The sequence below is a fragment of the Malus domestica genome, chromosome 07 (genome assembly GCF_042453785.1).
Source record: "Malus domestica chromosome 07, GDT2T_hap1".
In the NCBI taxonomy this organism is placed as follows: Eukaryota; Viridiplantae; Streptophyta; class Magnoliopsida; order Rosales; family Rosaceae; genus Malus; species Malus domestica.
The window spans coordinates 2,216,797-2,241,525 of NC_091667.1; the positions used below are offsets into that span (position 1 = coordinate 2,216,797).

At 38.1% G+C, this 24,729-nt stretch overlaps 1 protein-coding gene across 1 annotated transcript; it reads left to right on the plus strand.

Moving 5' to 3' along the window:
- The first annotated feature begins 7,229 nt into the window (after nt 1–7,229).
- LOC139197298 (uncharacterized) lies at nt 7,230–8,912 on the plus strand. Its single transcript, XM_070824391.1, has 2 exons — nt 7,230–7,648; nt 8,095–8,912. The coding sequence occupies exons 1-2, from the start codon at nt 7,367–7,369 to the stop codon at nt 8,827–8,829; spliced, it is 1,017 nt and encodes a 338-aa protein (XP_070680492.1). The 5' UTR covers nt 7,230–7,366; the 3' UTR covers nt 8,830–8,912.
- Nucleotides 8,913–24,729: the final 15,817 nt, after the last annotated feature.

The following is a 24,729-nucleotide window of genomic DNA, read 5'->3' on the forward strand; positions in this document are numbered from 1 at the left end:
TTATCAAAAAAACATATTTTTACACTAAAAAATCAATCATGATATTACTCACTTTACCCTTTATTTTATTTTTTTCATTAAAATTTAAAATTTTTAAGCTCTTTTCATTAATTTTCCTGTTTTTTTAATTGACCTTCAAATATATATGAGGTGAAGGTTTGAGGAATTTCAAAGAACGGGGTGGATCAAAGAGGCTAAATTGTGAAGTTCACTCTGACTTTGGGACTTGGTTATAATATAACCAAGTATTGAGTACAATAGGGTGCGTTTGTTGCACCGGACTAACTCGGACTATATTAGCTTTAGGGACTAAGCTGGATTAGCTTATACTAGACTAAGCTGGATTGATTTAGTGAAGCGTTTGGTAGAATGCCGGACTAAAAAAAAAAGAATAGTTAACAACTATAATTTTATATCATTAAATACACATTTAATAATATTTTATTTTTTATTCAAGCTTTTTCTTTGTGTTTGTGTCTGGAACACTCTCCTCTCCCTGGGAGTTCATTCTTTTCTTCCTCGTTAGTGCCGCTCGCCAACACTCATTTTTTCTTGCAAAACAAAAGCCTTCAAAACGATTTTTCCTGCAAAATCGTCCCTAAAGCTACTCTCTCCTTCGTCTCTCCATTTCTCTTTGTACCAAAGCTACTCTCTCCCTTTCTCTATCCATTTCTCGGGAATATTCTAGGAAAATAATTTTTTTTTTGGGAATTTTTTGGGAATTATTGGGAATAAGGAAGAATTTTTATATGGGGATTGTTGTTGTTTTTGTTTTGATTTTTTTTTTAAAAAAATTTGGTGTGGAGATTTAGGCAGTGGGTGGGCTGGGTTTCAGATCTAGGAAAGAGAGAAGCAGATAGATGGGCAAGGGAGAGAAAAGCAGATGAAGCAGAGTAAGGGAGAGAAGCGGACGAAGAGAAGCAGATGGAGTGAAGCAACGAAGGTCTTAGCAATCCGATGCCTTTCGATGGGACTCGCTAAGACCGTCTAGCGACGTCCTTTGTCGAGGCGAGTCCCGGCTAGTCCCACTAAAGGTTATCCTGCTGCGTAACAAACACGGTATTGCTCTGAGTTTTAGTCCTGTCCAGTCCAATCCTACTTAGTGAGGGCAAACAAACGCCCCCTTACCGATTAACTATCAGATATAAAATAATGATATCTAACAATTATATCTGACCATCAATAAGCCACTCAGTATTACGATCTGGCGGTATTCTTTTTCATTTGTAAGTGAGAGGTTTTAGGTTCGAATCTCGTATATGGCGAATTCGATACCAAATTAGGTTACCCATTATGTGGCTAAACCCATTGTCAATGATTTAATCCAAAAAAGAAAGATGTTATCAAAATTGATCTTATGGTGTCCGTAGAAATATTCTCTTGCAGTTAAGACATGGTTTTAATAAAATCAATCATCTAATAAATGATTGCCATGTATTTAAAAAGTGCAACATCGGTCGAATAAATGTTTGTTACGTAGTGTCTTCGGTTACAAGAGAGACTCTCTCTTTTTTGTTAAGGTTAATCACAACCCTATTATACATAGTATTGATTTGCTCAGTTAATATTCTTTTTTTTAGCATAAACGATATTTCACACTAATCTACACTAAGGAGAAATGTGAGGTTTGAATCCAAAATACAGTGGATTGAACAAGAAGACCATAACCACCAAGGGTATCTACCATTTGTTGAGTTGATATTTTTGTCAGTCAACCTTTGCACATGATTCTTCATCTGTTTATTATTTTGTTCCTATTCTGATTTTTTTAAGGGAACTTTAACGAAAAACTCATGGTACTGTTTACTTTAACAAAAACCCACATTTTTACACTAAAAAGTCAATCATGGTACTATTCACAATTTTAAGTTCTTTTCATTAGTTTTCCTGTTTTTTTAATTGACCTTCAAATATATGTGAGGTGAAGGTTTGAGGAATTTTAAAGAACGGGGTGGATCAAAGAGGCTAAATTGTGAAGTTCACTCTGACTTTGGGACTTGGTTATAATATAACCAAGTATTGAGTACAATTACCGATTAACTGTCAGATATAAAATAATGATATCTAACAATTATATCTGACCATCAATAAGCCATTCAGTATTATGATCTGGTGGTATTCTTTTTCATTTGTAAGTAAGAGGTTTTAGATTCGAATCTCGTATATGGCAAATTCGATACCAACTTAAGTTACCCATTATGTGGTTAAACCGAACTCCACATTCGCTTAATATAAAATATATCGTTGTACTAAAAAAAACAATTATATTTGACCATCAATAGATGATCGTATTAAGTACTTAACGTAATGTACCCTAGTCAGTCCCGAGACTTTCAATAGTTTCTAATTTGGCTAATTGTTTTCAAGTAGTTGTCTAGGGGTTCTAATTCGAGGACAATATCTTAAGTACGTTATAGTTAATAAATAAGATCGTTTCACACTACTTTATAGGCAGTTAGCGAAATGCCCACACGCTTCAATTGTTAAACAATATAAAAGTCTCAGATTACGGAGTGACCCTCGATCAAGGTATAAAATATAGATGATATCGAAAATATCAGTAGTCCAAAAACACAAAAATTTTGATGAAAATATCGGGATATTATCGATATCGATAAAAATTGAATAAAAACCACGGAAATTGTAAGAAAAACTTGGAAATTTTTATTGAAACTTTGCAAGATGTTTATTTAATCAATTATCTATTAGTTTATCACAAAAAATTGGAAGAAAATGCATTGCATGATGGATTTAACTGATTTAAGTTGATTATATAGCGAGCTAGCAAACATTGTGAGTGTATAAAATATGTAGTAATTAATGAAAGAAGTTTAAACACACCATAATCATTTATATATAATGAATTAATACAATATTTTACACTTTATACATTGTATGGTAAGATACATGTGTGACTTAGCAAGGTCTAAAATATCGATGATATCGGAAATATCGGTAGTCCAAAAAAATATCGATAGTCCAAAAACACGAAAATTTCGATGGAAATATCAGGATATTATGGATATTTTAGACTATAACATGAGCATACCACAATCTCAACCCTAAGGCCATCTTCAACCAAAGGCTGGCCAGAGGGCTCGTTTGAGTCCTCTGGCCCTCCAAGATTCCCCAAAATATTAATATTTTAATGAACAGTACAGGGCCATATTTGCCTCCGTCTCCAACCGAGGGCCAGAGGGCCAAAGGGCTCGTTTTAGCCCTGTCACAAAAAACCGTCTCCAACCGAGGGCCAAAGGGCCATAGGGCCAAACATAATTTATTATTTAAAAACTACAATTTAATGTTGTATAAATGGCCTAGGAAGTTATACGAAAAAAATAGAATTGAAAAAAAATATGAAACAAATTTTGTGAAATAGAAGTTATAGGAAAAAAAATATGAAACAAAATTTGATTCATATGAAAAGGAAAAAAAGGGAAAAAAAGAAGTTTAAATTCATTAAAAAAAAAAAAGAAGTTTAAATTCATTAAAAAAAAAAAAAAAAAAAAAAAAGAGGCCTAATAATCCAACGGCTACTAGCCGTTATATTAAAAAACATTTCAAACTATTAATGTCGGTTATAACCGACACTAATAGTAGAACTATTAAAAAAAAAAAAAACCTCTTCAATGCTGTCGGTTTTAACCGACAGCAATAGAAAACATTAAAAAAAAAATAAGCCAGCCCTCCAGCCCTCCAGCCCTCTCCGATTCCGTGGGGCCCTCCCAGATTCCAGAGCCCTCTGGCCTAGCCCTCGGTTGGAGACGGTTTTAGGGCTATTTTCGGCCCTCTGGCCCTCTGGACCCTTCGGTTGGAGATGGCCTAATGGGCTAAGCAGATCAGCGCAATGAAGACGTCGAAAGCCCACAACAATAATTAGGCCCCAAGACATCACTTGCCAGGAACTCTATCAGAACACTTGGCTCACAAGCAAGACACCACTCCTCTCCCGAGAGGAGTGGCCAACTACCATATCTCAGCTCAACCAGTAGGGCACCCAAACAACCAGTGCAAGGCTCCTTATAGTGTCCTTATGGTCTCACTCTTCCCTACACAACTCCATCTTAAAGACTACCTCCTACATGTATAGTTCAGGATAAGGTAAAAGACCTTTGGATGTCTCCTAGGCATCCACCAAAGAAAATATTTCTCCACGGGCAGAGGACACCGCATCCACACGTCGGCTTGCATAGTAAACACTGTTGAACTTCTGCTATATAAATAGCCACTCACTAAATCTGGTAATTGAGAACTCTCTATGAACTTTTCAGTTTTGCCTAAACCTCTTATCGTCTTAAGTATCGAAGACTCTTTAGCAAACATAGCACCGGTGTTAATTAGTTGATTTTTGGTGTTCTTTTTTTTTTGGGACAATTTGGATGCGGTCCCTATCTATCAATATTCTTTGATTAAAACCTTGTTAGTTTTTAGTTTTTGATTGAGGTCCCTGACATTAATATAATAATATAAGTTACTATATTTTTTTAAATTAAAAATTAAAAATTGAAATTTGTAATTGTTTAAATTAATGAGATTTTAAATAAAACCCATAACTTATGGGATTAAAAATAATAAAATATAAATTATACTCTCTATTATATTGTGTGTGTGTGTATACACATATGTATGGGTACATTAACCAAAATTAACAAAAAAAGTTATTGTACCAAAACATGGATACATTCTCAAATCAACGAAAAAGAATGTACCCATATAAGTTTAAACATGGATTAAAAAATTTGAATGGATTTTATTTTAAAAAAAAGGTACATTTTACATATAACAAATTGATATATTTGAGAATGGGTACATTTAAGATTAAAAAAATTGAAAAATTATATGAATGGGCACATTTAAGATTAAAAAATTGAGAATCTTTTTATATATAAAAAAAAAAACTAATAGGTACAAACTTAATTTAATTTAATTTTTTATTATTTTGGAAATGTTTGAATTGAAAATTAATAAGAAGTTTAATAGAGGTGTGAGTATTAAACCCTAAATTAATTACTAATTTTTATATTAAAAAATTATATAATAAACATGTAAATTCATTATCACATTAATGCTAGGGACTTGAATCAAAATTTAAGAACTAATAAGGTCTTAGTCAATGAACAGTAAAAACTAGGGACCGGATACTAATTTTTTTTTTTTATATATATTTTTTCCGGTCAATTCGCTTGGACAAAAATTTCCGACCACACAGTCCTTTTGAAAGTGACCACAAACCTCAGTGTGTAATTACCTCTTTGTGCATGGCCTCTCTTCACGTGAAGCCAAATCAGCTCTGCAACTGCTCAACAGTAGTGCAGAAAATTAACAGTTGTGTATGTGGACGTGCATCGACCGCTCGATCACTTGCATACAACAGGTATTCAAATTTTTCTTGTCAAATAATGATGGAGAGAAAAGGACATCTTTAACAAGGGCCCATTTTTGTCAGATTTCCACTTTGATTGGAGAGGGAAAGGATGCAAGGACTCCACTCTTTATCAGATATCTCCTGTCGATACCACTTATCATTAATACACAATATTAGGGTTCAACATTTTATCTGATTGAATAGTACATTGTGAATACTTTCTACATTATGTATTGATTAATTATTAACTACATGAAAACTTAGAAGGAGGGACTTTTTCTTTAGAGAATTCAGATCAATACCAACTAAATTGTATTTTTCAAGGATAAACACTTAGTTTAAGGAAAAGCATAGTAAGTTCAACAAAATATTTAGGGTAGATAGAAGCTTTATTGCATGACAGACTATTACTAAATGAGATTATTTTCTCGAACGCAAGCTTATTTCTTTTAAGATTTTAAAAAATTTGTTGGGTTCTTGGGTTAACTGTTAGGGTGCGTTTGTTTGGGCTCGTTAACCCTTATTGAATTGGACTAGACTATACGTTAGTGTAGTCCCGTGTTTGTTACTTACAGGGACTAAGTTTAATGGGATAAAGCGGAACTCGTGTGGACTATCTCCCTCACTAGAAGGTCTTAGCGAGACCCCTCGAATACCATGGGATTGCTAAGACCTCGTCTGCTTGCTTCGCCAACATCGCCTACACCCGCCAACCCAAAACCACGGAGAACCTAGAATCCATAATCAAGTCAACTCATTTCGAATCGTGGAGAACCCAGAATTGCCAACTTTTCATCTGCTTGTTTCGAATCGTGAAGAACCCAAAACCCAGAACTCAGAATCACCAACTCTTCGTCCGTTCGTTTCAAATTGCAGAGAGCCCAGAATCTCCAACTCTTCGTCTTCCCGTTTTGAATCTCGACGTACCCAAGATCAAGTTGCGCTCTCTCTCCTCTCTGCTCTCTCTACTCTCGTCGTCGTTCGTTCACCTCCGAGCTCGCCTGGGTCCTCGCCGGTAGACAAAGATAGAGAACTTGGCAGGTGGACAACCATGGTCGACGCCCACTTCCATCTGTAACCACATCTTCATCTTAGTCTTCTGCACATCTGCACAAATTCGATGGAATAAAAAAAATTCCAGATTCGGTGGAAGTGCAAAACCAATCTTCGAATCATGAAACCCAGATTCGAATTGCTTATTGCAAATCCCAGAGAGAGAGCGTTATGAAAAACTAACCTATTTTCAATAGAGGGAGAGAGTGTTCATGTGAGAGCACCTCCAGCGGGGGAGGTTGCTCGGGGGCCAGTGGGTCAAACAGTAGCAAATTGCTGGGGGGATGACCTCCAGCGTATGGAAGCCCCAGCGACAGGCGAGGCCCGAGGAGCAGGCCCGTCGAGGATTGCCAGCCCGAGAGCCCGAGGGCTGCGTCAGGCGCGTGCGTTTCACGCGCGCGTGGGCGCGAGTCGTCCGACAAAAAAACAGGGCAGGGGCCCGCGATTTCAGTTTTGAAAAGTTACCGTTGGGGAAGCCACGTGGCTTCCCCATGTCCGTTTGATTGAAACGGTCCTATTTTATGGGCCGTTGGATTTCCAACGGTAAAAAACATTTAAAAATCTAATTTAATTTCATCCGTTTGATCTAAGATCAACGGTCCACGTTATTAGGCTTTGTAAATTAAAAAAAAAAAAGAAAAAACAGTTTAAAAATCTAAAATGTTACCGTTGTGACACGTGGCACAATCTGGAGTGTTGGAATTTAAATTTTTTTAAATCCAACGGCAGAGATTAATTAGGTGAATAAAAATTAAAAAAAAATGTAAAAAAATTCTTAAAAATCCGAAAAAAAATTATGAAAAATTATAAAAAATTTTGATTTCACTTCACCTATAAATACCTTCTCATTATCTTCTACCCTACACCACAATTTCATATTTTCTCAACTACTTTCAACCACATTCCTATCTTTCTTTCAAAGTTTCAATCCAATTTTTTTCCAACAAAATGACTACTCAACCAGGTACGAATTGGACGCTTCTTGAAGATGTTGCGTTGTGTACTAGTTGGGTTCAAGTTACTCATGATTCGATTACGGGTAATGAGATGCAGTTGCGAGAAATGTGGAGTCTTATTCATACCAATTATCTTGAGAAAATGGGTGGGCAAAGAACTAAGGAATCGATGTCCAGTCGTTGGAAATTACTTAGTCAATCGTTTAGTACGTGGAGAGACGCCTTGGCACAAGCTAGTGGTAATCTTCGAAGTGGGGAAAATTTAACGGATCAGGTAACAATATATTATTTATTTGTTAGCTACTTTCATTATATTTATTTGTTTGTATTATTTATTTGTTACCTTCTTTCATTATAATTATTTGTTAGCTACTTTCATTATATTTATTTGTTTGTATTATTTGTTACCTACTTTCATTATAATTATTTGTTAGCTACTTTCATTATAATTATTTGTTTGTATTATTTATTTGTTACCTACTTTCATTATAATTATTTGGTTGTATTATTTATTTGTTACCTACTTTCATTATAATTATTTGTTAGCTACTTTCATTATATTTATTTGTTTGTATTATTTATTTGTTACCTACTTTCATTATAATTATTTGTTAGCTACTTTCATTTATAATTATTTGTTTGTATTATTTATTTGTTACATACTTTCATTATAATTATTTATTTGTTACCTATTCTCATTATAATTATTTGTTTGTGTAGGAACTTCAAGCACAAGCTTGGTATGGTGCCAAAACCAAAAGCAAAAACAAAACATTCACCCGGTTTGAATGTTGGAATATTGTCAAAGATTGTCCTAAATTTAGAGTTGTGAATGTCGGTCCAGAAGTTTTCATGAACAGCACCCCTCTACACTCTACACCTGAGCATGCCTCGCATGATCATGATGAAGATGATGAAGAAGTGCCTGAAACGCCCCCCGTTGAACAAGCGTCGGGGTCGACCCGTTATCCAATTAGGCCTCAAGGTAAGAAGGCTTCAAAGAGAAAAGGTAATGCTTCCAAGAATGATTATGCAAAGTATATGGAAGATCTTGCCCGCCAAGGTGAATTGAATTTGGCCCGGGAAATGGCTAAATTTGAGGCTGATAAGGCTAGAGAGGATGCAAAAGCTGCAGCTTTTGAGAGAAAATTTGAAGCTGATGAGAGAGAAAGAGAACTACTTCGGCAAGAAAGGGAACATAGAAGAGAAGAAAGAATGGCTGAACGAGATCGTGACATTATGAAGGAGCCTTTAGAAGGGAAGTCTCCAGACTCTAAATATTTTTGGAAGTCAGAGAAAGCGGATGTGTTGCGAAGGAGGCGTGCAAGAGAAGCGAGAGCAAGAGGAGATGGTCCTAGCACCACAAGAGAAGATTATCCTAGCATGACAAGAGAAGATCATCCTAGCACCACAAATTGGTTAGGTGATGGTTATCATCCATTCATGAACCCATAATTTTCCAATCAATTCGGGTTGTAATTTCTTATTCGGGTTGTAATTTCTTATTCATTGAATAGAGTACTTTATGTTGTTTCCAATTTATTGAACTTAGTACTTTATTCAAAACACATTTAAACACACCAAATAAAATAACATCAACACACCAAATAAACACACCAAATAAAAACAAACACCAAATAAAATAAAATTACATTTCAACTCACTAAATGAACTAAAAAAACACACCACATAAAATAAAATAAACACACCAAATAAAAACAAACACCAAATAAAATAAAATTACATTTCATCTCACTAAATGAACTAAAAAAACACACCACATAAAATAAAATAAACACACCAAATAAAATAAAATTACATTTCAACTCACTAAATGAACTAAAAAAACACACCACATAAAATAAAATAAACACACCAAATAAAAACAAACACCAAATAAAATAAAATTACATTTCAACTCACTAAATGAACTAAAAAAACACACCACATAAAATAAAATAAACACACCAAATAAAAACAAACACTAATGAACTTAAGTATCGTCAGCACCCCTCAATTCCCACAGGTGCTCTATCAAGTCAAGTTGGCGGGCATTGTGCATATTTGACCTTTGAAGTGCAGTATATCGTTGGATGATCCTTTCATTGTAACGTCCATCCCTTTCTAATGGCTCATGTTGCACGGGCTCATCGGTGGCGTCATGAGCACAATATATACGTGTTCTTGAATTGTTCATCGTGTCTGGCTCATATTCATCAACGGCTTCATAATCGTACTCATCTTCCACAATCATGTTGTGAAGAATGATGCACGTCATCATGATGGATCGAAGCGACTCTACATCAAACAATCTGGCAGCACCCCTGATGATCGCCCAGCGAGCTTGGAGGATACCGAAACAACGCTCCACATCCTTCCTGTACCCTTCTTGACATCTTGCAAAGTGTTTTTCCTTTGCACTGCGCGGACGTGGCACTGTTTTGACAAATGTTGACCACCTTGGGTAAATGCCATCAGCTAGGTAGTATGGCCCGTCGTACATACGTCCATTGACCTCATACGTGACTTTTGGTGCATTTCCTTGCAGGACATCGTTGAACACTGGGGATTGGGCAAGGACGTTGAGGTCATTTTGAGCTCCCGGAACCCCGAAAAAGGCGTGCCAAATCCATGTATCAAAAGATGCCACCGCCTCCAAAATGATACTTTTTGATCATTTTCTGTCCCCATAAGCGCCTTGCCATGCACTTGGACAGTTTTTCCAAGTCCAGTGCATACAATCAATGCTTCCAATCATCCCTGGAAAACCTCGCATCTCGCCTTTCTTCAGAAGCCTTTGCAAGTCCATATGAGTAGGTCTCCGGAGGTACTCTGCGGTGTAGATAGATTCGATTGCCGAACAAAACCTCATGAGGGACTCAAGAATGGTTGATTGTCCCATCCTCGTTATCTCGTCCACTTGGTCTGCAGCTGCTCCATATGCAAGCATCCGCAAGGCAGCAGTAATTTTTTGCTGAGGCAGGAGACCCATAGCACCAAAAGCATCCGGCTTTTGCACAAAGTAAGAATCATGGTTGCAAACAGCGCCCATGATTTTGTTGAACAAATGTCGTTCCATTCTAAAACGACGTCGGAAGTATGTTTCAGGGAATGCACTGTTACGGACAAAATAATCGTCCAAGAGCTCCTGACCTCGTCGTTGCCTGTTTCTATCAATGTTTACAGCACGGTTGGGCCTGCAGATATGAGCCACAGCTTGGACGACTCGACGGGATTGTGAGGCTCCTGCCATTCTTGATTCGTCATCTCTCCGTCTACGCTCGTCATCCTCTTCCATCTCATTTTGGGCCCAATCCCTAACATTGAACATTCCTTGTGATTGGTTAAACAATTCTTCCTCTTCTTGCTCGATTTCCCACATCATCTTTGAAGAAGAAGAAGAAGACATTGTAAAAAGGAAGCAGAAACTATGAATAATGATAGGGATTTTGGTGAAGAAGGAAGCAAAAACTATGAATAATGATAGGGATTTTGGCGAAGAAGGAAGCAGAAACTATGAATAATGATAGAGATCTTGAGAAAATTGGTGTGAGATTTATGAGGATGGATGGGGGATTATATGGAGGATTTAGAAGGGATTAGGTTGTAGATAATGCCACGTGGCATGCCGTCATTCGTTAAAAATCTGGTGGAAATCTATCCTCAAAGATTGTAATCGGATTGTGACACGTGGCACGACGTGATTGGTTAAAAATCTTATCAGAAATCCATCACCAATAATTGTCTTTTCAGATAATGACACGTGCCTTGACACAACGATTAAAAATCTTATCGGAAATCCATCACCAATAATTTTCTTTGCGGATAATGACACGTGGCGCAACGAGAACGATTAAAAATCTTATCCGAAATAACAAATATAATTATTTTGAATTATTTTATAAATACAAAAATACAAAAATTTTATTGCTATTGGCTTTTCGGATAATGACACGTGGTGCAACGAGAACGATTAAAAATCTTATCCGAAATTACAAATAAAATTATTATGTATTATTTTATAAATAAAAAAATATTAATATTTTATTGCCAATTGCCAGGGCTATTCAGTGCAGGGGTGGAGATGCAAAAGGCAATTGACAGGGGAATGCACTATTCATTAAGGGCAGTTACTGTTCACTAGGTGGATTAAATAGTGAATTGCCTGGGGGGAGGGCTCCTACACTGGAGTTGCTCTGATAGAGTTCTGAAAAACTGACAGAAAAGAGGGAAGAGTGTTCCAAAAAAAAAGGAACAGAAAAAAGAAAAAGAAAAAGAAAATGGAAAAAAAAATTATTATTCAATTTGTTAGTCAAATATTGCACCAAACATTTCACTAAGTTAGTCCAGCTTAGCCTAATCCAAGCCAGTCCAGTTTAGTCCATGAAGCTAGTCCAGTTCGAGATAGTCCGATACAACAAACGCACCCTTATGGTTTTAGTAGGTATTTTAGAGTTTAGGAAATTAGAATGTCCTGAGGAAGAGCCTAGTACGTAGAACTCAAGTTTTGGGCAGAGCCTAAAATTCGTGAACTAAATCATGTGCCCTAATTGATAAACGTAGTGATTTCTTTTGTTTTTTTTTTTTTTTAGTATTATGTTACGTATGCATGTTACCATTCGGAATGTAATGACTTAATATGGTTTTGATGGTTGAGTTGGATATTTCTGTCTTTACAAACAAATTAGTTCAACTAGTATTAAACTAAAAAATATAGCATTTAATTTAGATTTGATATGTAAACTAAACTCAAAACTATTCGTGTAACCTCAATCATCAATTCAATTTGATGAAAAGAACGTATACCTTTTGAAAATAACCACCAAACAGGAAAACATTTTATCATATAATTTTAAACAAAAAAGTTGATGAACATAATGTTTCCGGTATCAATGTAGTCTAGTATCGTAGTGAGTTGAGTTTTTACCCATACATCCCGGATTTAAAACTCCATTCTTTCCTAAATTATTATAATTTCGAACTCTCTCCCCTAATAATAGTACTTTTTTTTAGTACATCGACATTTTTTCATTATGGGGAGGGGGAGTTCAGTTAAATCACACAATGAACAACCTAATTTGATATCCAATTCATCATCCACGAGATTCGAACCTAAGACCCCTCACTTTTAAGTGAAGAGAAATACCACCAGATTGTAGTACCAAATGACAATAATAGTACTAAATTTAAAATAAAATAAAAAATAATATTCCGGCGAACATTATGTATCATATTAAGACGATAATAAAATGATCTAATCATTTTCCGTTTTGCTTATTTTTTTTAAAGAGATGATTCTTAAAAATAAATCCTGCTAAAAATGATCTTACTCAATATTGTAGAGTTGCCCATCATTGTGGTCCACTCTTAGGAGGAGCCTTTCATTTACAGCACCAAATCTAAAGCCCCATTTCAGCATCGCGGGACTCCTTCCTTTGGTTTAGGTCGCGGCAACTTCCTTTTTTAATGATTTCTCTCTTTTTTCCCGATCTTTCTAGTCATGTCTTTGTAGGAGTTGGATTGTATGCCCTCCTCATCCCATATATTTTCCATATCTTCCTATTTATGTGGTCACGGTTAAGCCACGTCAACATTTTATATTCTCATTATTTTTTGTCTTATTATTTCTATAAAAAAAATCAATATAAAATATTGACGTGATTTAACCGTGACCACATAATATAAGAGGGCATGGAAAGGGTATGGGATAGGGAGGGCAAACAATCCAAGTCCGTATTTGTATTGCTCTTCCTACGTCCCTGGTTATCCGTTTGAGAAGTCACATCTTTATTTCTCAGCTTTTTTTTGTAATTTTTTTAGCGATCTTTGCCGTTTCCCGGTGATTTAGATTTGTTGATTCTTTTCCGTGTAGCAGTTTTTTGTGGTGGAATTTGGTTTGGAATTTTTCCTTATTGCGGGTTGAATTGCTTTGCACTGCGATACCTTCCTCAACGTAGATTGGTTTTCATAGAACGGCTACCATTGTGGTCGATGGTGAGATGGTGAGATGGTGACGGTAGCAAATGTCAGCTTTTGCGGATTAAGGATTAGGATTTCTTTTCTATTTTCTGTCTTTTTGCTGAATAGGCTTTGGCTATCGCCACTTTATTGAATTAGTTTGATGTAATTGTATTAGGCATTTCTCATTCAATGAGTTTTCATGTTTTTGACCCAAAAAAAAAAAAAGAGGAGCCATTCATATTCATTACTTAGTTAAGAGGCAAAGCCGCAAAGCCGCAAAGGTGCTTTTCTTGTTTTTCTTGGTTTTTACTTTTCGCTTTTTGGATAATTGAAATCTTATATTGTAACTGCATTTAATTTTTAATAGAAAATAAAAACAAAAGGATTATCAAACAATTCATAAAAAAAATTTAGTATAAAGTAAAGTACCACCTAGTCACTCAGGTGCATCCACGAAAGTGCTACATCTCACTATCTTCCTAGATCTCGTTGATATGCGAAGGACCCATATGAATCATTCATGCAACTATTTCATCCATAATATCATACATAATATTGTAGCTTAGCGATAACAACTATTTGCCTCATAAACCTCGAGTGAGACATTTCATGGACAACAGAAGGGGACATTAACATTGTCCCATTCCTCTTGTTTTCTTAACTCTGTCCCCTTTCTGTAATTTAACTTCATCTTCCGACCTTTCCTTTTCATCTTATTTTATTCCATTAACATTTCAATTACCATTTCTTAGATGTTCTAATATCATGATATACTAAAAGGTGGATGAAATAAATTAATTTCAAACTCATCATCTATGAAATTCAATTCTAAGACATCTCACTTACAAACAAGTTAATTATAGATTATGAATACAGGGTTAAAAAGGTTAATTTATCTTTTTCTTTTCATTCTTTCAGTATATTATTTAAGGAAAATTAATGAAAACATATTCAAAACTTTACATTTTAATAAAAAACCATCTAATAAATTTATTTAATGATAAGCATAAAAAGGAAAAAAAACAAAAAATATAAACATGTGTGCCTAGCGCGTGTTAAGTTTCATAAACAATGTAGTACCGTTAAGTTTCATAAATAATGTAGTACCGTTAAATTTTAGAAACAGTATAGTTTCATAAACAATGTAGTAAGTTTCATAAACAGTATAGTAAATTTCATAAACAATGTAGTACCATTAAGTTTCAAAAACAATGTAGTACTATTAAGTTTGATAAACAATGTAGTAAGTTTCATAAACAGTGTAGTACCATTAAGTTTTATAAATAGTGTAGCAAGTTTCATAAACAGTATGTGTGATGACGCGCGGGTCTCGCGCATCAGTTTTTTTTTTAATATTAAAATTATGTCTTTTTCATTAAAATTTAAGTTTTTTTGTCATTTTTATGAAAGTTTAAGGGTTTTTCATTAAAATTTAAGTTTTTTCAATTAAATAAAGTTATAACATGGTTTTTGGTTAAAATAAATTTAGTCCAAACCCTTTTCATGAAATTTTCCTATTATATTTTTATACTTTTACCACTCAAAACAGACCAAAAACAAAAACAAAAGCTTGTGGTAACACAACAAGGGGACCATTATTCATATATGCATAATATTATAAATGTTACAAGTAGTACTACTTTGATTGATTTTATTTTCCTTGTTAAAATTACTATTTTAATCTTTAATATTGTTAAAATTTATGGCACAAAATGCATTAAGATATTTGATTGAGCTAGCGTTGCTCGATCAATGCTCAATGCTCAATGAATAATCATTCAATCCAGCCGGAAATGACAATTTTTTTTTTTTTTTTTTTGAGAAATGCTAAGAAACTCCTTCAAAGTGGGATTCTCTGTTAAGAAGTTTTCAATGTGTTGGAAACACACTCATTCCAACACACTCATGTATACCATAACAAGTGTCATAATATAAGTGGTTGAAATTTTTTTTCTAAGTATCCAACCACTTGTATTATGACACTTGGTGTTTCTCGGTACACTGACAAATCTATCCACACCATACATTATTTGCCACATTACAGTTTAATGTTAATTCTCTTACCAATATTACAAAATATTGTGCCAAAAACATGAGGTGACGGGAAGTCTATGGAGACTCCCATAGTACAACTTACGTATCCTTAGAAAGAACTGGCAACAAAAAGAGCGCCACTTGTCAAACAAAGCATAAATAATTATATCATCCTACAACAAAACAGAACATGAAAGAAAGCGTTTTTATCACAAATGGTCCCTGAAATTGACTATACCATCAAGATGATCTCTGAAATTGAAAATCAATCAATATAGTCCCTGAAAATGGGTGTCGCAAATCAATGTGGTCCTTCCATCCCAATTTCATAAAAAAATCAGTTATGTGCTTAAGTGGCACATAACTTGGTCCCACAATCTAATTACATATTGTCCATGTGAATTTAAAAAATAAAAAATGATTTTTATATTGTAAAATAAAAAACTTAGAAAAAAAAATGATAAAGTGGGCAACGGCAATAGGGCTGTTGGCGCAGCTGCTGTCGGCTCGACTGGGGGTGGTGACTGGGCGACACTTTGCAGAGTTGTGTAAGGAAGAGTACCTAAGGGCGAGGATGTATTGTGGGTGATGGTGGAGCTGGCAATGCTGATTGGGGCGGATATGCAAAAGGTGATTGGGAGTGCGATTGCATTAAGATTTTGAGTAATAGGGCTTTGCCTATCTAGTTTGGAGTCGTCATAACAGCTTTGGATTTTGGAATTTACCCTTTGTGTTTTTGAATCGTTTTTGTTGATGCACAAAACCGGAGGGGTCTTGGAACAACGTAAATCCGACCGTGAATCTGCAAGAAAGTAAAGAACACAAGATGTATTGTGGTTCACCCCAATGTTCGGGCTACGTCCACACTGATATTGTATTTCTCTGTTTGTGAGAGGATTGTGAGGTAGAGAGAGCTTTGTATGTAAGGATGAGAGTTCTGAATATGAGAGTGAGCCCCGCTATTGTAAGGGTGAGGAGGCCCTTTTATAAACTAAGGGCTCCTCCCCTTTTTACATATTTGCCATTTCATTTATTACATAATTACATTTGAGCCCCCCGAGTATTTATACGAGATCTAAATACAAATGCCCTAAGTATGGTACAAACAGTAGTCCCCCAAGTCTTCAGTCAAGAGAGTCTTTTGGCTGGAGACTTGAAATTCAGTCCATGTGTAGGCCGAAGTAACTAGATGTCGTCTATAACTGATACTCGATATGAGGCGGTGCCCAATCTAAAATGATGCTCAACTAGAAATAGCACATGTTGGGAGACTGCTCGGCTTGTGGCTTATGTTGCCTTGGTTGGCTCGACTTGTGGCGTTGAAGGTGAGGGAGTCCCTTTTATAGAATAAGGGCTCGCTCCTCAATACATAAATGATGGGCTAGAGTTGATGCTCGCGGCGAGGCGGTTGCTCAGTAGGGGGCGATGCTCTCTAATGATGGTGAGGGAGTCCCTTTTATATAATAAGGGCTCGCTCCTCAATACATGAATAATGGGTGCTCTCTAATGAAAGTAAGGGAGTCATTTTTATAAAATAAGGGTTCGCTCCTCAATACATAAATAATGGGCTAAGTCTCCCAAGTATTTTTATGAGGCCCAATATATGGTACATAGTGTAGTCCCCCAAGTCTTCAGTCAATAGAGGTTGTTGGCTGGAGACTTCAAATTTAATCCATGTATAGGCCGAAGTGGCGGTTGTTCGGAGGTGGTATTTGTATACCCTGCACTGAAGCTTTGTAGGTGAAGTTTTTGCAAGTGAAGCTTTTGAAGCTGGAGCTCTATAAATGAAGCTTTCGAAGCTAATTGACATGAATGATGCTCATGAATGTTGACATCAATGATGCTCATGAATGTTGACATGAATGATGTTCATGAATGTTTATGTATGATTGACATGAGTGATGCTCATGAATGTTTATGTGTGATTTGACATGAGTGATGTTCATGTATAATTTTGGAGTACTAGACGTATTTTTGATCACCTGGTTGGTGATAATAGCGGCAGGCTGCCGAATAATTTTGGAGTATTTGGCGTACTTTTGATCACCTAGTTGGTGATAATAGCGGCAAGTTGCCGAATAATTTTGGAGTACTGGGTGTACTTTTGATCACCTGGTTGGTGATAATAGCGGCAGGCTGCCGAATAATTTTGGTTGGTGATAATAGAGGGCCTGACTCTTTTAGGCATACCGACCTTCGCCCTCCACATAACATTCCAGCCCATTATTTTGGGCTTGCCATTTTTTTTTATTACCCTCTGATGGGGTTATACAGATGTCTCCGAAAGATAAGAAAAATAAATCACATCATTCAAAAATAAGAAAAGTAAATCACATCATTCTAGGGGGGGTGTTTATTCCTTACTTTTGCAGTGTCCCCATGTGCTCTAGCAGAGGAAAGCCTATCTTTTGCTTTCTGCTTTTTCTCGGTTTTTTCTACTTTGCTTTCGCTTTTATTTCTGCTTTTTTATTCTTTTCCTTTTCTCTTTTTGCTTTTGCTTTCTCTCTGTTCACTGCGCCTCTTACTTGCCGTAGCTCACTTCATTGGTGCAGTGTAGTGGTGCACTGACAGCTGCCGCTTTGTTCTGTTCCGTGGCTTTTTCAGAAGGTGATTTCACATGGCTACCACCCCATCAATGAAGCTTCAAGCAGGTGGGTCCTCCACAGAACCTGATCCATCGGCGACATAGTCCCAAGCTTCACACCTTTGTTCTGGATCTTCACAATGCTGATGAAGCTCGAGATTAAAATCATAGACATGGTCCTTGCAATCGTTTTTACAGTGGCTGGATCCTTGCCCATTTTTACCTGTGCCGTCTAGAGCCATGACCACAGCTTACGGGGGCTTGGCGTGGAGGAGGACAAACGTATCTTTGGTGACGTTCAAAACGACGCCGAGTTGAGCATTGCTCTTGAAGGCCACACAAAGACAGGAAGTGTCAGCTTCGAGCACAGTCTTGAGGCCATTGCAGCAAGTCTCTGCTAGGTGGGGAATCTTCTATGAGAGCTCAAGTGTCACCTTGGCATTCATGGTGGGACCCAGGAGCGTCAGGGATGCCGTACTGTCTAGGAATCAAAGGCCTTAAGAACCAATTCCACCTGGGATGCCATACTGCCCAGGAATCGAAGACGGTGGTGTCATCCCCATCCCATCGCCGTGCGTATTTGACCTACTTCTGGGTCCTTGACCCTGACCCGGCCCATCTGACTTGCCCTTTTTTCCCATCAAAAATGGAGATCTGAAAGTGAGACGCAGAGAGAGAGAAGAGAGAAAGAAAGCTTCGGCGAGCAATCAGCAACTTCGCCACCTCGAAGCGGCTTGAGGAGACGGTGACGTGGAAGATGGAGCGGCCGTCCTCGTTCCTGAGGGAGAAAGCTTCGGCGAGCTATTTCTGGATATGCAGGATCTTTCTTATTGTCGTGATGAAGTTTCTGGAAATGAAGCGAGATTTGCTGCGCTTCCAGGGTTGTGAGAGGATATATTTTGGGTCGGTTTCTGTGTGCGACTGACTGAGAGAGGAGAAAGAGACTGTGACTTTTTTTTTGGATTTCTTTTTGTTTAGGTTTCTGTGTATGACTAACCGAGAGAGGAGAAAGAGAGAGATTTGGTTTCTTGGGTTTTTGTGATTTTGCAGATTCACGGTGGAGGTGAAAAAATGAAAGAGAACAGACATAGCTTTTCATGTCGTTTCCCACAGACGGCGCCAAATGTTGATGCACAAAACCGGAGAGGTCTTGGAACAACGTAAATCAGATCGTGAATCTGCAAGAAAGTAAAGAACACAAGATGTATCGTGGTTCACCCTAATGTTCAGGCTACATCCACACTGATTTTGTATTTCTCTGTTTGTGAAAGGATTATGAGGGAGATAGAGCTTTGTATGTAAGGATAAGAGCTCTGAATATAAGAGTGAGCCCCTATATTGTGAGGGTGAGGAGACCCTTTTATAGACTAAGGGCTCATCCCTTTTTTACTTGTTTGCCCCTTCATTTATTACATAATTACATTTGAGTCGCCCGAGTATTTATACGAGATCTAAATACGGAGGCCCTAAGTATGGTACAAACAGTTTTAATCTTTGAATTTTTCTGGGTTCAAATGTCAAATTTTGTTTTTTTTTTTTAGAACTGAAAATTTTGGTTGTACAACGACGCTAAAATCATGGCGACGATGTCGATGAAGGTGATGACCAGAAACTCGTTGTTGAGAAAAATGGAGATGGAGGGTTTGCAAAGCGGTTGGTGTATTTGGCTACGGTGGAAGGGGAAGAAGTTGAGCAGATAAAGTACATAGTTTTTAAGTTACTTTTCTTTTCTCTTTTTTCTTATTTAGTTACTTTTCTTTTCTCTTTTTTCTTTTTTAAGTTTTTAATTATATAAAAAATATGTTTTTAATTTTTAGATATTTTAAATCCAAATAGATAATATTTAATTTGTTTATGGGACCCAGTTATGTGCCATATCAGCACATAACAAAATTTTTAATGGTATTGTGAAGGAAATACCACATTGATTTGCAACACTCATTTTCAAGGACTACATTGATTGATTTTCAATTTTAGTGACCATCTTAATAATATAGGTCAATTTCAAATACCATTTGTGATAAAAACATAAAAGGGTTTTGTTTATACCATATTTAGGGCCTTCGTATTTAGACCTCATATAAATACTCAGGGGACTCAAATGTAATTATGTAATAAAGGAAGGGCCAAATATGTAAAAAGGGGAGGAGCCCTTATTCTATAAAAGGACCTCCTTACCCTCACAAACCCTAGGTCTCTCCTATCTAGAGCAAAGCTCTCACACTCTCTCCCTCACAAATACTCTCAGAGAAATACAATCAGTGTGGACGTAACCCAAACCTTGGGGTGAACCACGATACATCTTGTGTTATTTACATATCTTGCAGATTCATGGTCGGATTTACGTTGTTCTAAGACCTCCGGTTTTGTGCATCAACATTTGGTGCCGTCTGTGGGAAACGACACGAAAAACTATGTCGGTTCTCTTTCATTTTTTCACCTCCATCGTGAATCTGCAAAATATGTAAAAATCTGCAAAAACCCAACAACCCAAGCTTTCCCCCCCTCCCCCAAAAAAAAAAGAACCCAGAAAACAACAAATCAAACACTATTTCCAGTCAATGTTTGGCAGCCGAGAAAACCAGTAAAAAAAAAAGCAGCTCAGAGATACAGCTGGGTTGTGGGATCTTCAACATGTGGCGCGTTGTGCTGCTGCAACGATTTGGGTCGTTCTGCCAAAATGCTCAACCTGTTACTCGAAGCTCCTCGGCAGCTTAATCCCACAAGGCGTTCAGAAGCTGGGTCTCTATCCAATCCTGCCATGCTGCCTCATTTTTATTCATTAGTCCACTTTTCTTTCGCTTTTACCTCCAAATCTTCTTCTTCTTTCCCGATTTGAACCTCCAAATCGCGTCTCCGGGATTCGGTTGTCTCTGCGAATTAAAGATTTCGTGCTTTTTTCGGATTCAAAGTCAAGAGGAATGAGCGTGACGAAGTCTCAGGTTTGGCAGCCCTGCAAGAAGAAGCGGTAGTTTCAGTATAAGCAGCTACTGCATGTGCCACGCCATCAAGCCCCTCTTCTGCGGCATGGGCATCAACCCTATTGTGCACGTGCTGGACGAAGACCCCAGAGGTAAGGATTTGGAGAGGGTGTTGATGAGGCTGCTGGGGACCTCCTCCGCCGAGTCTACCTCAAGCATGAAGCGTCGGCTTACAGTTGGGCGGTTAACCAAGCCACCATGGTTCATTCTTCTTGTCACCATGGCCTACATTGCGAAGCTCTGTCCACCAGTCCTGGAGTTCAGAATCAACTTGGACCGCATCATCAAAATCTGTCCACCATGGCCTACATTTTCTCTTGGGTCGGATCGACGAAGCTTGATTTTGTGCATCAGAATCTGTTCTTCAATCTCATATCCTTGGACGTAGCCTATATCACCGCCGCCAAGTCCTTCTGCAGATTTTACGATGCCTCGGCCATGGCGGTGGATACAGCTTTTTGAAACCCCGTCTCCTCCGTTTTACTCCCCTTCTTCCCATTTCAGCCCGCAGCGCCACTTCTACCTTGCCGTCGACAGACACCAGTTCAAGATGGAGACCTTAATGGACTTATTGGGCTGGCGGGTCGGCGTCCGGGGTTGCCTATTGTGGTCTGCTGCAGCTCACGTGACGAGCTCGACACCATTAGCTCTGCCGTCGCCAACGTCCCCTGTATCTCTTTGGCTTCTCTGGACTACGCTTATCTATTTGATAGAGATGGTCATGGCACATAAGTTTTATATTCTCTATTTGACGGAGATGGTCATGGCACGTGATTAAAATGGAGGGGCTGAAAGTGGAGGTGGATGACGGTGGAGAAGGGGATGCAATTGTCACTTTGGCTGCAATTATTACCACGGAAATATCAGTTGTCAAGCATTTGTCACGTTAGAGAAAAACAAAAGAAAGCAAGTGGGTGGTACATGCAGGAAATGGAAAAGAGAAAGAAAAGCAAAAGAAGAAAGCAGAAAGAAAAACAATCAAGTGAGCTGCGGCACAAAAGCAAAAGATAGAGACGCAATAGAGAGAAAAGAAGAAAAGCAAAAGATCTTCGTATTATTATGATTCCTTCTGTTTGCCATATGAAGAGACAGAGAGTGTAGCAGAAAAACACAAGCAAAAGCAAGGAATAAACACCTCACCAGAATGATGTGGTTTACTTTCCTTATTTTTTAATGATGTAATTTATTTTTCGTATCTTTCGGAGATATCTGTATAAACCTCATCAGAGGGTAAAAATAAAAAATAAAAAAAAAGGGCAAAGCCCAAAATAAATGGGCTGGAATGTTGTGTGGAGAGCGAAGGCCCATAAGCCTAAAATAGCACCAACCAGGTCATCAGAAGTACGCCCAGTACTCCACAATTATTCGGCAACCTGCCGCTATCACCACCAACCAGATGATCAAAAGTACGCCCAGTACTCCACAATTATTCGGCAACCTGCCGCTATTACCACCAACCAGGTGATGAAATGTACAACTCGTACTCTAAAATCTCGTCTCTGGGATTCGGCTGTCTCTACGAATTAAAGGTTTCGTGCTTTTTTCGGATTCAAAGTAAGGAGGAATGAGCGTGACGAAGTTTCAGGTTTGGCAGCCTTGCAAGAAGAAGCGGTAGTTTCAGTATAAGCAGCTGCTGCATGTGCCACGCCATCAAGCCCCTTTTCTGCAGCATGGGCATCAACCCTATTGTGCACGTGCTGGACGAAGACCCCAGAGGTAAGGACTTGGAGAGGGTGTTGATGAGGCTGCTGGGGACCTCATCCGCCGAGTCTGCCTCAAGTATGAAGCGTCGGCTTACAGTTAGGCGGTTAACCAAGCCATCATGGTTCATTCTTCTTGGCACCATGGCCTACATTGCGAAGCTCTGTCCACCAGTCCTGGAGTTCAGAATCAACTTGGACCGCATCATCAGAATCTGTCCACAACCCGCCGCTATCACCATCAACCAAATCATCAGAAGTACGCCCAGTACTCCATAATTATTCGGCAACCCGCCGCTATCACCACCAACCAGATGATCAAAAGTACGCCCAGTACTCCACAATTATTCGGCAACCTACCGCTATTAGCACAAACCAGGTGATCTAAAGTACGTCCAGTACTCCAAAATTATTCGGCAACCCACCGCTATTACCACCAACCAGGTGATGAAGTGTACAACCCGTACTCTAAATATCATTTGGCAACTAGCCATTCATGCCACCAACCAGGTGATGAAATGCACAACCCGTACTCTAATATCATTTGGCAACTAGCCGTTCATGCCACCAACCAGGTGATGAAATGTACAACCCGTACTCTCCTTCATGCCACCAACCAGGTGATCAAAAGTACGACCAGTACTCCAAATTATACATGAGCATTACTCATGTCATTCATACATAAACATTCATGAGCATCACTCATGATCATCATTCATGTCAACATTCATGAGCATCACTCATGTCAACATTCATGAGCATCACTCATGACAACATCCATGAGCATCACTCATGTCAATCAGCTTCAAAAGCTTCATTTACAGAGCTACAGCTTCAAAAGTGTCATTTATAGAGCTCTAGCTTCAAAGCTTCACTTGCAAAGCTTCACCTACAAAGCTTCAATGCAGGGTATACAAATACCGTCTTCGAACAACCGCCACTTCAGCCCATACATGGATTCAATTTGAAGTCTTCAGCCAACAGACTCTATTGACCGAAGACTTGGGGGACTACATTATGTACCATATATTGGGCCTTAACTAGGCTTCATGAAAATACTTGAGGGACTTAACTCATTATCTATGTATTGAGGAGCGAACCCTTATTCTATAAAAGGGACTCCCTCACTTTTATTAGAGAGCACCCATTATTCATGTACTGAGGAGCGATCCCTTATTTTATAAAAGGGACTCCCTCACCTTCATTAGAGAGCAACCGCCTCGCCGCGAGCATCACTCCTAACCCATCACTTATGTATTAAGGAGCGAGCCCCTACTCTATAAAAGGGACTCCCTCACCATCATTAGAAAGCATCGCCGCCAGCTGAGCAACCGCCTCGCCGCAAGCATCACTCCTAACCCATCACTTATGTATTGAGGAGCGAACCTTTACTCTATAAAATAGACTCCCTCACCATCATTAGAGAGCATCGCCGCCTACTGAGCAACCGCCTCGCCGCGAGCATCAACTCTAGCCCATCATTCATGTATTGAGGATCGAGTCCTTATTCTATAAAAAGGACTCCCTCACCTTCAAACGTCACAAGCCGAGCCAACCAAGGCAACATAAGCCACCAGCCTCGCAGCCTCGCAGCATGTGCTACTTCTAGTTGAGCATCATTTCAGATTGAGCACCGCCTCATATCGAACATCAGTTCAAGACAACATCTAGTTACTTCGGCCCACACATGGACTGAATTTCAAATCTCCAGCCAAAAGACTCTCTTGACTGAAGACTTGGGGGACTACTGTTTATACCATATTTAGGGCCTTCGTATTTAGACCTCATATAAATACTCGGGGGACTCAAATGTAATTATGTAATAAAGGAATGGCCAAATATGTAAAAAGATGAGGAGCCCTTATTCTATAAAAGGGCCTCCTCACCCTCACAAACCCTAGGTCTCTCCTATCTAAAGCAAAGCTCTCACACTCTCTCCCTCACAAATACTCTCAAAGAAATACAATCAGTGTGGACGTAGCCCAAACCTTGGGGTGAACCACGATATATCTTGTGTTATTTACATTTCTTGCAGATTCACGATCGAATTTACGTTGTTCCAAGACCTCCGGTTTTTTGCATCAACAGGTTTCAA